Here is a 17329-nt window from a genome sequence, read left to right as displayed (position 1 = left end):
AAAAATCCACTAAATCAAGGGTGTTGCCCGAGGACTTGCATACCAGTCAGTTTAACCTTAGTTCTGGAAATAATAATCAAGGACAGAATTGGCAAGTGTGGATTGATTAGCGAAAGGCAGCATGTGTTTGTTACAGGCAGATCAAATCCAACTAATAAGAGTTTTTTTGGATGAAATAACAAATGGAAATGCAGTTGATGTGGTATACATGGACTTCAGAAATGCATTTGTTATAAATCATACACAATAAGCTTATCATCAACATTGAAGCCCATGGAATAAGAGGCTGTAGCAGCATGGAAAAAAAATGGCCTAGTAACTGGAAACAAAGCATGGCATTGGAAGGTTGTTTCTTAAACTGAAGGAACCCATACAATGGAGTTCCCCAGGGATGAGTACTGGGACTAATGCTTTACTAATAACTTGGGATTGGATGTACAGGGCACAAGTTCCAAATCTGCAGATGGCACAAAACTTGGAGATGTAGCAAACTAGGAGGTGGATAGTAATAGACGTCAAGGAGAAATAACTAGGCTGATGGAATGGATGGATAGTCTGTAGATGAAACTTAATGCAGAGAAATATGAAGTGCTACATTTTATTAGGAAGAATGAGAAGAGGCAAAATATATGAGAGGGTATGTTTCTAAACGAGGCACAAGAACAGAGAGATATAAACTATATGTGCTTAATTTGTTGAAGGTAGCAGTAAATGTTAAGAAAATGTTTAATAAAGCATGCAGGATTCTGGGCTTCGTAAGCAGAGACAGTGTACAAGAGGAAGGAAATCATTATGAACCTTTATAAGACATTATTTATGTCTAGACTATTGTGTTCAATTTTCAGCACAACATTTTAGGGAAGATGTAGACTTTAGAGAGGGTAAAATGATGATTACTGGGGGGTCTTGATCAGCTACGCAAATGGGCCGAGGATTGGCAAATTGCATTCAATCCTGATAACTTGGATTTCGGGAAGTCAAACCAGGGTTGGACTTGTACAGTGAATGGTAGGGCCTTGGGGAATGTTGTGGAATGAAAGGACCTAGGAGTAAAGGTACATAGTTCGCTGAAGGTGGTGTCACAGGTAGACAGGCTGATGAAGAAGGGGTTTGGCATGCTGGCCTTCATCAGTCAGGGCACCAAGAGTTGGGACATTATGTTGCATTTGTACAATACATTGGTGAGGCCACACTTGGAGTATTGTGTACTGTTTTGGTCACCCTGTTATAGGAAGGAAGTCATTAAGCTGGAAAGAGTGCAGGGAAGATTTACGAGAATGTTGCCAGGACTCAGGAGCCAAAGTTATAGGGAGAGGTTGGGCAGGCTAGGGCTTTATCCTTGGAATGTAGGAGAATGAGGGGTGACTTTATAGAGGTGTATAACATCATGAGGGGCTTAAATAGGGTGAATGCACACAGTCTTTTTCTGAGGGAAATGGAACCAAAAACTAGGGCGCATTGGTTTAAGGTGAAAGGGGAAAGATTTAAAAGGGACCTGAGCAGTAACTTCCTCATGCAGAGGAAGGTGTTTATATGGAACAAGCTGCCAGAGAAAGTAGTTGAGGCAGGTACAATAATGACACTTAAGAGACATTTGGATAAGTATAAAGATAGGAAAGGTTTTGAGGGGTACAGGCCAAAAATGGGCATATGGGACTAGCTTAGGTGGGCACCTTGGTTGGCATGGACGAGTTGGGCTGAAGGGCCTGTTTCCATGCTGTATTACTCTATGGGGGTCTGGACAAGTTTGGATTATTGGAACAGAAATTATTACATGGAAATCTGATATAGGTACATAAAACCATGATGGTTATGGACAGAATAGATAATGCTTTCCGGTTTCCACTGGCAGAAGGATGAAGTACTAGGGGACATAGACTGAAGATGATTGGAAAAAGAACCAAAACAAACATGAGGAAATTATTCTAAGACAACAAGTGGTTGGTATATGAAATGCACAGCCACGGATAATAATGGAGGCAGATTCAATTGTACCATTGAAAATGGATCTTAAAAAGTATCTGAAAGGAAAGAATTACAGAGTTGTTCTTCATGCAATGCCCAATCTAAGCATATGAAAACAAACTAAGGAAATTCAAAATGCATACATGCATGTGGGAGAAAAGATGGTCATAGATTATAGCTCAAATGGGATTTTGTATTGCCTCAGGTTTGCAATGTCATTAACAAAGAATGTGGGACCATGCGCTTTATAAGTGGATGTATAGGGTAGAAATTTATTCATGGTAATAAATGCTAACTAACATAACAGACACCACTTTTAAAATTTTGTTTCACTGGTGTCAATCTGAAGTTATTCTTTTCTTTCCAATGTTGAATATGTTAAATAAATTATCATCTCTGGCAAAAAGCATGTGCAAACTTAAACCAGACCCTCACAGCCCTCGCACACACCATGTCTTGAATTTGGCAAGAGATCATCTCCAGCCAGGCCAACTAGATAACAGGAAAAGAAAAAAAAAAGGTGTGCATCTATATCTTCTCTTTTACCATTTCTAGAATTCCCTCTGCTAGTTTGCCAACAACGATGTACTCTTCAAGTGTACTCACAGTTCTAATGCAGTTAATACAGCAGCCAATTTGCATAGATCAGGCTCCTTCAAAGAGCAATGTGCTGACGACCAATTAATTTCAAGGTAGTAGCCATGAAAATTGTGAAAAATGAGATTTGGAAATAAAAGTTAAAAATGTGACTAAAACCTAGGCATTCAGTTACTCAAAAGGCTTGATATAATCAAATAATCCCTGGTAAGTGTTAAAAGTCATAAAACAGATCCTCCCTATTCATCTTTTGGTATTAGCAAAAAACTCACACTCCAGGTTGTAATTTTCCAAGCTCCTATCCCAACGTGTACACACATACAATTTCCTTGGAGCTTTAACAAATAGATAAAACTGACTTACTGCCCTGGTGCACAGCACTCGGCAAAGGGAGCACCAGGATACTTGCATTGCTAATGAAAGAAGCAATCAAATGGAAAAGAAGGACAGAAGGTGAAGAAAGAAGGACTCTCATAAAAAGGTTAGAAGGCAACAAAGTATATTAGGGACACTCGACTGATCTTAATTTCCAGTTAATGGAAAAGACTGGCTTTTTTAAATCATGATTTTGACATTTATCTGTGGCACTTGTGGATGGGAGTTTTAGATCGAATTTGCCGTGATTGTGGCTCAAATTTTTATAGTTTTAGTCTCTCGCAATCCCTGAATTCATGAGCTAGAATAAAAGTCTTACATGGATTGGTAGAGTACTTCTGCAGTGAGAGCTTAGAGCTTAAAATTTCTGTTGCCCAGTTTCAAAATCTTTTGTTTATATTAAAAATCATAAGATTACTGTCACTAGTTTTTATGGGTTGATTTATTTCAATAAGAATAGTAGACTATTTGGCTCTAAAGGTGCACCGGAGATAGTACAGCTTAGGGAGGTTGCAAACTGCAGTGGAGGACTAGGAAAGCAGGGAGGAGTTGCTCATCCACTCCAAGAAGAAGCATTGACCTACAATGAGCACAATGGGACCTCTGCAATATAATAGGAAATACTTGACAAGAGACAAGCCCACAATTCCACTCTGAACACAAATGCTGCGCTGTCATTTGTTAGCCTGCTAACTGCCAATGATATACCAGGTCTCTCTAACAGCTAGAGAATGTGTGAACTCCCATATTAGGATTTCCACTCCTTACTCTGCCCTCTATTTCACTGTTTGGCACTCTATCCATCAAATTTTCTTAATTCTGGTGTGCAACCACTGTATATACAGTGGCAATGATGTCCCAGAAAGGGTACAAGATTATTAAAATGATATTTACAATAATCATCTTGGAATTACAATGCAGAAGTAGGCCATTCACCCTAACATTGATTCTCCACATAAGCAGGAGAGCTAACCACTATTGTTATCAGAATTTCTCGACAGTCTCCTGCCTTCAGCCACTATCCAGGTTATTCTTGCATGTTATACTGTTATACGTTGATGTATTTTGTACTATGATGTGACATCAGTTAAAATCAACCAAATGTTGCTTGTCATTAATAAATCAATGATGAGTTACAACTTACACATAAAGATTTGTTCAGAAAGAACATGGCAAAGCTCATTAAAATTAAATTAATGAAAAATACTAGGCAGAAATGCTAATCAATTAAGTTCATGTAGAAAAATTTGCAGATGATCTCTTCTACATGTTTGTGTGCACTATTTTTGGACAGTTATTTTGTTTTATTACACACCATCAATTAGAATTAATGAGAGGTTGTCTTAAATGGCAGCCACACAGATTTTAATGGCTGTCAATCTGGGAATCAGTGTACTCCTGGGGAGACTTTCCATGTAACGTCAGGAGCTGAAGTTACTCCGCATAATCCTAATTTTCTAACCAGAAATGAGACTCACCACATCACAGTTTTATCCCTTTTAGTCACTTAAGAGATAGAGCCTTGCTATGACATGGAGAAATAACTTCTTGTAGTGGATGCCTTTCTCATTAATCGTGTTTGTTATCTATTTCTTTCTGTCTGGGTTGCTTACATCTTGGCTTGCTGCCGTTTTGTTCCATTATCTCACTTTGGAAACTGTTCTCGTGAACCAGCAACAATTGTGTCTTTGAAATAAAAAAGTACTTTTGACAAGAAATGACCTCCTTTCTAGAGTGCTTCTGACTTTATTTACTAATGATTTTCTCTTGATATTGTGATGTGTTCTCACAATGTGGGATGGTTTTTCCTCTGCAATTCTGCTTTAACTTTTGTGGGATAAGAGTGAAAACAGTGGGGAAAATTGAGTGACATTAAAAATGAAAATATCAATGGGTATAAATCAGGCTGATCCATTTCGCAAAAAAAAAAGTTGCCATATCACCCCATGACCACTAATTCAGGTGTTTGGGTGGAAAGAGCAAATCCACTCCAGTATCTTGATAATTTCATATAAAATGTGAACAATTTAAAAGCTTTTAGTATTGCTATTGGTGCCAACCATAATATTCTAATGACTAGCAAAAATAACAGTCACCTTACAGTGATCTCTCCCAGAGCTTTATAGAAAGGAACAAGTTGGCCCACAAAAAGGTAATCAGAGTCGGCCTATTGTTCAATTTTCCATTTCTTTACCTTTGAAGATTTTCTTCACTCTTCGAAGAAGTGACTTTTTTTTTGCAAATGTAGGTGGGCTGTGAATATCAGCAAGTTATTCTCCCTAGAAAAGTTTGAGAGACAAGGCTGCAAAGACCCCACCCACCCGGGACATTCTCTCTTCTCTCCGCTTCCATCGGGTAGAAGATACAGGAGTCTGAAGGCACATACCACCAGACTTAAGGACAGCTTCTACGCCACTGTGATAAGACTATTAAATGGTTCCCTTATACAACGAGATGGTCTATGACTTCACGATCTACCTTGTTGTGACCTTGCACCTTATTGCACTTTACTTTCTCTGTAGATGTGACACTTTACTCCGTACTATTATTGTTTTTACCTGTACTATATCAATGCACTCTGTACTGACTCAATGTAACTGCATTGTGTAATGAATTGACCTGTATGATTGGTTTGTAAGACAAGCTTTTCACTGTACCTCGGTACAAATGACAATAATAAACCAATACCAATGTCCACATAGACTTACTTTCCAATTTGAGTTACTGGATCACAATTAAGGGAAACTCTGGCTGATTTTGCTCTCCCTAATCTCAGCATCAGCAGCTAATTGTGATTAACTATATTCCATGCTAGGCAGTGAACTTGTGTCCTTGGTACATTGTATGATTAAAAGAGGAAATGCATTTAAAAAAAGTGTTTTGCAGATAAAAGCACCGAAACATGGAAATATGCAAAAATAACAAATCCACAGACAAGTAGACACAAAGAAGGCAAATCATTATTAGAAAGACCAACAGCTCTACTGTCAACCAGATATCAGGCCACAGCTAGTTACAGGAATGCAATCACAGATTGCAATACTTACAAGAGACTCTCCACAGCTGTGCATTGTGAAATCTCCTACATCTAATGAAGGTCTAAGATGACTGGTCGTATGTCCCTGAGAAGAAAAGACAGATCACATTTCAATACTTGAAGAATATAGCGAGCACTCTAATGCTTTAAGCAGTGACATGAAGGTTTATGACCATGTCAGGGTCCAATTTATAATTTCACCTGTCAGTGGTTTGCAATGGATGGTACATCAATTTAATTCCCTTCAACTCATCCTTGCCCCTCTGTCTGAAAATATGACTGATCCATCAATTTAAACTGCTATTTATTTTCCCAATGAAATACATTGTGCCAAAACATAAAGTGTGCATGAAAAGGTGAGACAACAGTGCAGATTTTTCTCACTGGTGTGCTTGTTGATGGATGATCCCAACACCAGCCCATGAAATACTCATCAGCAAATTTTATTATTGTTACATGTACCAAGGTACAGTGAATAACTTTGTGTTGCTTGCCATCCATACAGATCATTTCATCACATCAGTGCGTTGAGGTAGTACAAGGGAAAAACAATAACAAAATGCAGAATAAAGTGTTACAGTTACAGAGAAAGTGCAGTGCAGGCAGACAATAAGGTGCAAAGCCACAACGAGGTAGATAGTCAGGTCAAGAATCCATCTTATCGTACAAGGGGATCGTTGAATCATCTTGTTACAGTAGGATAGCTGTCCTTGTGCCTGGTAATACGTGCTTTCAAGCTGTTGTATCTGCTGCCTGATGGGAGAGGGAAGGGTGGAGGAGAAGAGAGAATGTCCAGGGTGGGTGGGGTCTGATTATGTGGACTGCTTTACTGAGGCAGTGAAAAGTATAGACGGAGTCCATGGAGGGGAGGTTGATTTCCGTGATGGGCTGAGCTGTGTCCACAACTCTCTGCAGTTTCTTGTGGCCTTGGGCAGAGCAGTTGCTGTACCAAGCTGTGATACACCTGGATAGGATAAATTTACAAGCAGTATAGCAACCACAGAACTATCAGCTGCTGGAAAGAGCCTGTAAGAACAAACCCCCAAAGTTAATACTCAGTTGCCTTCATCAGGAGATTGATCTGGGCATGGGCACTTATACTACAATTCAAGTCTGTACATCTAATTTTTTTTTGCCCCAGAATCAGGTACATAGCTAATGACAGCATATTTTCTCATTCACTGACACAAATTGGAGCTTTTAGGGTATAAACTGCAGTCTTCATTGACTATTCACAGTACTATTGGGAGAATATCACACAAGTTAAAGGAACACGCAGCTGACCTGCTTGGGCAGCTTCAGAACTCACCTCCAAATGTTCAAATACCTTCAAAAGTTAACGGGATATGCATAAACTGCAGGGAAGTGCAGCATTTTGCTGTTGAAATATTCATTTAACTGCTGCCCCAGTAGAGGTATTGCTGGCATAAGTTTCTCAGAAATTACCTTTGTTTCTTGCCTTAGCCTGGGATCTTGTGTCTGTCAAAATGTGACCTTTCTTTTGGCAATGAAGCACTTGACTCTTCTAGACAGTGATGCATGATAGCAAATGACTGAACTGATCTTACTGATATTCTCTGGACTCAGTTTCATGGCCTTGTCCATTATTATAGCTCTCTGCCTGTTGGGCAGGCAATATTGTCTGACTCCTATTCAGCAGTAACACAACTAAACTTGGTGGTTGCTAAAGTCCAGTGGTAAGTCAACACTACTGTCCTTTGTCACAGTGGTTTTGTGCGCTATGCACACTTACAGTATCTATACACTCCAAAAATAAAATCAAAAGAAAACAGTTTTTGCGCCACAAGCCTTCCGAAAGCTTGTCACTTGAGAGTCAACAATATTTGAAGGAAAACTACCATTGTTGCACTATTGTTTAACCCAGTCCATTGAGAGATTGCATAAGTAGGTTTAAGACACTGATGTTCCTCCCTCACAAGGTCATGAATGCCCCTGACAGCCAGACATCCAAGACTGTTCCTTCATTTGACCATGGACAGTAGTCTGAAGCTGGCTTCTCTGGGGCAAAAGCCTTTTGTGGATCTTTATGGGTATCTCCAAGGACTGAAAGAGAAAGGAAGTCTTTCCTGAAGAAACCAGGCTGCTGTCACACAGGATACATTGCAGCCTAATATTAAGGTAATATACAGCTGTCAAATAGAAAAGGCATTAGGTTGTGTAACTTCACAGACAAATGTCAATATTTTCTATGTAATTTGATGTAAATTGGTAAATTGGTTTATTATTGTCAGATGTACTAAGGTACAGTGACATATAGCAGAGTTGGCAGTAATGCCGGCAGCTACCCACCAGTTCCCTTAGTCTTCAAATTTAGGCAACTCACTCTTTTTTTCTCTCTGTACCAGAACTGGCCATTTGTGCCTGCATCATTTTGGCTCAGTTATTTTTTTCTACTTACAATATATAGTCTAGTTTGCAGGGCATGTCCCACAGCCTTGCTATTAGCAACATATTACACAAACAAAGAAACATAATCTGATCCTAACCACTATGCCTACTGTCATGTTAATTCATTTGGTCTCATCCTATTAAAGATACTCCCTCTTTTTTTACCCATTTCTCTCCCACCTTCTCCGTTACTGAAAACTAACTCATTTTGCTCTCTCTTTCCCAGTTCCGATAAAGAGTTCCGGTCCTGAAACATTAACTGTTTGGCTTTCTACAGAGGCTGCCTGACCTGCAGAGTGTTTCCAATATTTTCTGGTTTTATTTCAGATTTCCTTCATCTGGAGTTTTTGATCTTCATTCTGTATCTCTGCACTAGGAACCTTGTTATTGGTACTAATTGGAAAACTTTTTATAATGTATTAAACACTTATTTTATTCTCTTTTTTTATAAAGATAACTCTTATTATATCACTCCTCTTGTGAAGAATTCTCAAGATGCTGGCAACATTCATATCTTTTTCTTAGTTTATACAGCTAACATATTTTGCAGTGCAGACATAGTGTAGCAGCTCTCAAGCATTGCTGCATGCTCTGCCGTACCTCAGCTAGAAAGGTTGCTGGTATTACGCATGCCATGTAAACATGCCTAAGCAAAGCCTTGATTGCCACTAAACATTGAGTAATGCTTTCCCTTTAAAAATTATACTGTCAGTGCAGTGGACCATATGGCTGTAAAATAATCATACTTATGCCATTGTTGCCATGGTATTTTGACATTTATGCATCTTCATTAGCCACAGGTGAAGTACTGCATGATTGGATGATAGCAAATGTTCCGGCTTCATTCAAAGAGAACAACAGCGATAAGCCAAATAACTACAGGCCAATGCATCTTACATCAGTGGTAGGGAAACTGTTGGAAAAAATTCTAAGGGACTAGATTTATCTTCACTTGGAAAGGCAGGGTTTAATTAAGGATAGTCAGCATGGCTTTGTTCATTGGAAATCATGCCTCACAAATTTGACTGAATATTTTTCACATGGGAACTAAGTATATTGATGAAGGGAGCAAATACTTATTTCTGTGCTGTAGAACTCTATGATTCTATGACAATAATTGCATATGATCTCCAAAACAGTTGATTTCTATCTCAAGAGTTTTCTCCCCTGCCTTCTTTGCTCTTACAAATACTCATTATGGTCAGCTCTAAGAGATGGATACTACAAGAGGATAAGGAAAATCAACAAGGTCACATGCACCTTGAATAGAAAGCCCCTTTATGTAGGGAACTGAAAGTAGCAGCAGTAGGTGAGAAATCATTTGAGAAACCTGTTTGCTTGGCAGGGAAGTGTTTTAACACATCAATCAAATACAATGGTGAGATGAATGAAATGCGGTGCTTCTACCACTGACCCCTCATCAGTTGTGCTCCACTGGGTGCCATGAAACAGACAAATTGGAACAAAGGCTTAAATTGAACCTCAACTGAAGTCAATTGATAGTTGTCTCGTTACTGAATGATTATGGATTTAATTGCCTTGAAATGTTAGCCCCTTGGTGCATCTACTTACCCAATAAATGCCAATCTGATCAACATGTTTTATGTGCATTACTCTTAGCTGCTGTGGCTACATACCGACGAGCTACCATCAATTTTGAGCAGTAATCCAAAGATCTCAACCTGCTAAATGTAGCTGATTTTGTGCAGAAGTCATAATTATTTTATCAAGAATTATCTTATCAAGAGGCTAGATTGTGCAGCATGCAACACATCACAATGAAATCTCTGCATCTCACTGGCATACACTGCAAGGCACCCACAGACTGACTGAATGCCAACCCAGAGAAATGTGGCGGCAATGAGTCATGCTTGACCCCAACAGGCTGCTTAAGAAAGGTGCTGGTTTAGCAGCTGGCTGTAGAGACCAAGTAAAATACCAGAAGCTACAAGAACTTGCAATAGATCGATAAATAGGCTGACTTCAGCACAGAATTACACAGAAGAGGCTTACAATGTTATTTTGTGAAGATTTCAATATCTCTGGAAGGTTCACAAACAACATTGCGTGATCCAATTTTTACAACATTATTAGCTAGTACAGCAATTTTTTTGTCCTATATGTTGAGAGTTAGCTTAGCAGAAGAGGTAAGCACGTGTCCCTTTGAAAAAACATTAACACAAGGAAAAATGTGGTTGTTAGAGATTTTACACATCTCCAGAAATTAAAATCCATCATCTAAAGACAACAGTAATTAATGGAAAATCTGGACTCTATTTTGAGTCATGTTCATCCTGGTCAAACAGGGATTGATTACACTGGGGTCAGGAATAATTATTAGTTGCCTTTGTAGCTTTTGCATTATTTAGTTCAGGCCTAATGAAGTCTGACAGCATGTAGCAACAAGATGAGAAATGGTATATAGTAAAACAATGCAATTATCTTCCCCAGATCAATGCTCTTATTTATGTATTATACTTAAGCATCCCGTGCATGTGCTTACTACTTTGACGATGGTTGTAGTTGTTATTCCGAAGCAGACATTCTTCCCAATATTACTATTTACCATGCAAGTTTGTGCAGGATTTACCAAAATTACCTGTTACCCAAGCTTCCTCAGAGGCTAAGGCTGCAAGATAACACCAGTGTAGACTTTGTAACTTCTGGATAAAAGGCTCGTTCAGATACATGGGTGATATTCCAGGAGTTTAAAGCAGCTAGATGTCTCATGGCAATCGTGGATTTACAGACTGATTTCAAAATATCTTACAAAACTAAGAATAGTGCATGCATGCAGGGGAAAATAAATCTGTCATCTTTTTTTACATATAGTCTAACAGAAAATGGAGATTGGGAGTTTTAATGCCTCTTAGTTTATATGTTCAAGGGACTACACTAAATATTAATTGTTTTTCTTTCCACCTGGCCTGTGATGGTTCCAGTATTTTCTGTTTTTATTTCAGATTTCCAGCAGCTGTAGTATTTTGATTTTGAGATTCTGAGGCGGACTAACAGGGTGGATACTGAGATACGTTTCCCATCCCCAGACACATCTTCTTCTTTCAGAGGGTTATGAATCATTGTATTCCTCTTCCCCAGAGAGCTACAGAGACAGAGTCATTGAATGTATTCAAGGCGGACCTAAAGAGATACCTCAACTACAAGGGAGTCAAGGGGTAAGGGGTTGGAGGGGGAAAGAACTGAAAAGTGGTGGTGAGGTCATGACTGGATCTGCCATGATCTTTATGAAGGCAGAGCAACCTCGATAGCTGGTTTCTTATGTTCTCACAAAGATTTCTCTTTAAGATTAAGATAAGTTATGATCATATATCAAAATTATACCCTGAAGATACCAGCAAGGTTCTAAGGAGAAACAAAGGAAATGAATGATAATTTTTAGCCCTGCATTTCAAAAATGAATAACAATATAAAATATTTTAATGGCATTAATATTAGAATGAATGAATCTTATTGTGAGTTTTAGAGGTGAAAAATAAAGTGAAAGTTTTGTTTCAAAGTTAGAGTTTGAAAATTTAACTTTTAGATTAAAGTTGAGGGAGGTTTCCACATAAAATGTTTTTGGCAACGATGTATAAATTCTCCTGGGTTATAGAATCCAAGCATCATGAAATCACACATTACTTTAATTGCAACTGAATAGAGCCAATCTTCTGCCAAGAATGACTTGGCACTGCTGGCATACGAGCTCCCAACCGGGCTATTCCTGAGCAGAGACTCCAGTGTAGCCTTCTGCTCACAATGCTGAGTGAACTCCTCATGGAGTTCAAGAGGGCAGTGTGAACTTCTGCAGAAATCCCCATTCTGCTAGATCTGCAGCAAGTTCACCTTGTGCAAGTACAGTGGGCCCATTGAAACGTATAGGAGTAATTAGCTGCCAGTAGAGCCTTTTATTTAATATAATTTATTTCAAATGTTTATAATTGTTTTGAAGTGTTTACATATTTTTAGTCTTTCAACTACTAATATTTTAATAATTCTAATGTTATAACATTATTTTTCCTTTTAACAGGTTCAAAGTGATTTTGAATACTGGTGAATGTTAAAGACGCACACAATACTAAGGTTTGTAACAGGTTTGACAGTCAGTGAGCCAACAGATAGGGCCTCATCAGCTATCAAAGATGTTGTCAGTGCACCTGGCCACTTGTGCTGGGAGAGGGCCTGATTTGCTGTTTTTGCCCTGGGTACTACTGATGTATTGAGAGAGAGCCTCCCAGTGGAAGACTGCACTCAGGACTACACTGGTAGACAAGATGGTCCAGAGAGCTGATGACTGGCAATCTTTGGGCAGTGGAAAATTGGTCCTGATAGTTTCAATAGTTAATACCAGAAGAAAATGATGGTCTGTTCTTAACTCAAGACGAATAATTTTAGATTGTAATAAGTTACCTCATTTAGTTAGTTTATAGGTTAAAAGAATGGAAGCAGGCACACATTCAGAGCAAAAACATTGACATTGATTTAGAAAAGTCTATCAAAAAGCAGATTAGAAAATATTGACATTATAATTCAAAAAGTGGAAAGTAGAACAAAGAATAGGAAAGTACCAAAACAATCTCAAAAAGAATATTTCCCAGCATTGTAGCTTACTATCCTTATAAAAGTCTTAATCCATTACTGCAAAAACTACATTTTTGTGTAGTTCCACTGTCGGATTCCTGATGCAAACTGCCTTTGCTGTCGTTTTAAATTATGATAAGTTGATGCACCGTTGCAATCCAATTGTAATTGTAAATAAAAACAGAATGCTGAAAATATTCAGATCAACATAGTTAATGCTGAAGATCAATGATCTTTCACCCAGAACTGAGGAAAAAAAAGATGAATCAAATATGTTTTAAATTGTGGAGAAGGAGGAAGGTATAGAAGAGAACAAAATGAATATCTGAGAAAATGTGGTCAAGTGAAACAGTATGTGAGTGATGGCAGCTGAGAGAGGGTGTCAAGGTTTGTTAATTGCAGTTGATAAGGAGAGGTGTATGTAGAACAAGATGAATTAAAATCAGAGAAGGAGACATAAAGAAAGAAACATTGTTCAGATAGGTTCCCTATAAGTAGCATATTTGCAGAGATCTCCCAAGTGACCCTACGCCCTCCTCCATTACTGGTAGTGATCTCAACCCTCACCAGTTCAAGGTTTCTGCCTAATTCCATCCAACCTCTATGGACTCATTTGCTCTTAAACTTTGCATTGGTGGGACCTTGAACAAAACCTTTGGGGTGCAAACTAAACACTGATAAGTGCAAATACAATTTCTAATTTAAACAAAAAGATGAAAAGTAATTTAGGAAATAAGGTGGAACATATGTTTCAATTTAGCAGCATCATTAAGGAGGCTCCATTCAGTTTCAAGGCATGTGCATTTTATTTCCCCAACTATCCTTGTCACTGCCTCTCTGGCCCTCTCTGCTGAAGTAATGTCCAAGCCATGAGCAAACTACTTCAGTACAGAAATAGTTAATGAGAAAATTGGATTGTAATTTTTTTTTGTAATCTGTTATTTTTCCCTTCATCTAAATCTGCTGCAGAATATTAATTTTAGAAGCACCTTTCTTTAATTGGATTTCCTAATCCACTAAATTTTACAAAAGCAAAAGACTGCAGTCACTGGAAATCAGTAATGAAAACAGAAAATGCTGGAAATACTCAGCAGATCAGGCAGCATCCGTGAGGAGAGAAAAATATAGTTATTGCTTCAGTTGACCTTTCATTTGAGTTCCTGCTCACAGTATTATCATGTGCCTCCAGTGACATGCTCCTCTTCTTACCGTTGTAGTAAGTTCTACCACCTTAGAAGTGCTTGTTTCTTTCTGCGTATTTTCACCCTGAACACTAAATTAGACGTTGCTGTTGATCTGCTCTTGCTTCATGTAGAGAGCAACAAAAATAAAAAATAGCATAGCATCACATCCACAAATTAACACTGCTAAATCAAAACAAATGTTCCATCTCATATCCTGAATGACTCTTCATCTTTCTGCTTGGATTAAAATTGCGTATGCATTTACAGTAACTGTTCTGTTTTGCACAAGTAGTTCAAACCCCAAAGGAAGAGTGAGTCAGGCTACCAATTATACAGCAAACCACTAAAGAGTATTCTGTGTAGCTTGTGATACTTATCTGGAATAGGAAGTAACACATTGGTGTGCGACAAACAGTTGATATGCTATAGCTACCAAACAAGACCAGAAAGACAAAAGTTTGTATTTCTCTTCAAAATCATCTCTTAAACGAATAACCAATCCAAATCAAATTCTTGACCTGATAAATGAAATATTTTCAGTGAACAATTTCACTGTTTATCCAAACAGTTCAGTTCTCTTAAAGCAATGCATACAAAAAGCAGGAGGAACTCAACAGGGCAGACAGTATCTATGGAGGGAAATGAACAGTCGACGTACCGGGCTGAGACCCTTCATCAGGACTGGAAAGGAAGAGGCAGACGCCAGAATAAAAGGGTAGGGGGAGGGGGAGGAGCACACACAGGCAGGTGATAGGTGAGTCCAGGTTAGAGGGGGAAGGTAGGTGGGAGGGGGGGTTAAAGGGAATGACACAAGAAGTTGGGAGGTGATAGGTGGAAGAGGCAAAGAGCTGAAGAAGGAGGAATCTGATAGGAGAAGACAGGTAGACCATGGAATAAAGGGAAGGAGATGGGCAGGTTGTGAGGGCGGGGAGGGGAGAGAGAAGGGATGAAGGGGCCACAGGAATGATTGCTTTGCATTTTTCCTTAAATACACTTTGTAGTACTACATTTATGAAATTAATACAGTTGGACCTAGCTCTGTGGATAGCTTGTGCCCATATACAATTATATAAGCCGGTCCCTTGGACTTAGATGTCAAATACTGTTAACAGAATGAGTGCCAGAACAGTGCCCCAGAAGATTAGGGAATTTGGAAATCTGACAAAGTTTCAATACGGCTTTCTATTTTTTGTTAGTTCATTTATGGAAGGATGCAGTGCTCTTGGCAGTGCTTCCTCAAGTGAAACCACAGAGTAAAGGAGATTACAGGTAGTGACTGGAGATACACGCAATGAAAGGGATGGGACTTCAGTAAATTTGTTATCAAAGGGGCAAAGTGGATAGGACCATAATAATGAACAAAGAGTACTGTTACATCTTAATTAAAAGAGAAAATGTTGGAAATGCTCAGACGATTATAAAACATCCATGGAGAGAACAGGCAGAGGAAGATAATGTTCTTAACCAGATGTAGCTCCTTGATTTCTTTACCAAGGAAATTCTAAGGATGTGGAACTTCCTATTCCATAGAATAGGTTAGGCAAATAATAGAGAAGTATTTATGCAGGGTCAAGGCAAGTACTTGACAAAGAAATAAATAAAAGCAAATACAGTATAAGAACAAATAAACAGACTGTAAATGTTATAGGCTGGAATGTTCAATTACTGTGTTATATCTGCAGCTCTATAATTAAGCAGATACACTGTCATGATGCTGAACCAATTGCATCTTCAATATTTATAATATGTGTTGCCTCTGGATTAGAGTAATGCTATAGATGAATGAAAAACTGTATTTTCCCAATCTGTTCATCTTGCCTACTTGCCAAATAGATGCCCTTCTGTATTAGCTGAAATGCTGAGCCACTTCTAATTAAAGTATTGATGATTAACTTAGTAGATGTTTGTTTGTAGAATCTCAAAATGATAATCAGTATCAGTTTTATTATCACTAACATGTCTTAAAAATTGTTGTTTTGCAGCAGCAGTACAGTGCAAGACATAAAGACATAATAATTTTTATGTTACAAAAATAAATAAATCATGAAAAAAGGGAATAACAAGGTCATGGACCGTTCAGAAATCTGACGGCAGAGGGGAAGAAGCTGTTCCTGAAACGTTGACTGTGGGTCTTCAGGCTCCGGTACCTCCTCCCTGATGGTAGTAATGAGAAGAAGGTGCATCCCGGGTGGTGAGGGTCCTTAATGATGGACGCTGCCTTCTTGAGGCACTGCCTCTTGAAGACGTCCTTGATGGCAGGGAGGGTTGTGCCGTTTATGGAGCTGGCTGAGTCTACAACCCTCTGCAGCTTCTTTCAATCCTGTACATTGGAGCCTCCATACCAGGCGGTGATGCAATGTCAGAATGCTCTCCACTGTACATCTGTAGAAATTTGCAAGTATGTTTGTTGACATACCAAATCTCCTCAAACTCCTAATGAAGCAGAGTCACTGGCGTGCCTCCTTCGTGATTGCATCAATGTGTTGGATCCAAGATAGATCATAAGAAATAGGAGCAGGAGGAGGCCATCTGTCAAGTCTGCTCCGCCATTCAAGAAGATTATGACTGATTTGGCTGTGGACTCAGATCCACCTATCTGCCTTTTCCCCATAACCCTTAATTCCCTTACTATGCAAAAAATCTATCTAACTATGTCTTAAGTATATTTAATAAGGTAGCCTCTACCACTTCTGTGCAGAGAATTCCACAGATTCACTCCTCTCTGGGAAAAGCAGTTTCTCCTCATCTCCATCCTAAATCTATTCCCCTGAATCTTGAGGCTATGTCCCTGAGTTCTCGTCTCACCTACCGGTGGAAACAACTTTCCTGCCTCTATCTTATCTATCCATTTCATAATTTTATGTTTCTGTAAGATCCTCTCATATTCTTCTGAATTCCAGCAGGTATAGTCCCAGGCAACTCAATCTCTCCTCATAGGCTAACCCCTTCACCTCCAGAATCAACCTGGTGAACCTCCTCTGCACCGCTTCCAAAGCCAGTATATCCTTCCTCAAGTAAGGAGACCAGAACTACACACAGTACTCCAGGTGCGACCTCACCAGTGCCCTGTACAGTTGCAGCATAACCTCCCTGCTCTTAAATTCAATCCCTCTAGCAATGAAGGCCAACATTCCATTTGCCTTCTTGATAACCTGTTGCACCTGCAAACCAACCTTTTGCA

The 17329-nt window shown here is 38.9% G+C and overlaps 1 protein-coding gene across 3 annotated transcripts in view; it reads right to left on the bottom strand.

Moving 5' to 3' along the window:
- The window catches only part of LOC127572741 (multiple C2 and transmembrane domain-containing protein 1-like), a 409900-nt gene that overhangs the window by 333915 nt on the left and 58656 nt on the right, over positions 1 to 17329 (bottom strand). For all 3 annotated transcript variants that reach the window (XM_052020315.1, XM_052020317.1, XM_052020316.1), the window contains exon 2: positions 5985 to 6059. In XM_052020315.1, the coding sequence (XP_051876275.1) occupies positions 5985 to 6059 (75 nt within the window). The remainder of the gene's footprint in view (positions 1 to 5984; positions 6060 to 17329) is intronic.

This window comes from Pristis pectinata, chromosome 7, assembly GCF_009764475.1.
Source record: "Pristis pectinata isolate sPriPec2 chromosome 7, sPriPec2.1.pri, whole genome shotgun sequence".
NCBI lineage: Eukaryota > Metazoa > Chordata > Chondrichthyes > Rhinopristiformes > Pristidae > Pristis > Pristis pectinata.
This window is presented reverse-complemented; position numbering and strand designations above follow the sequence as displayed.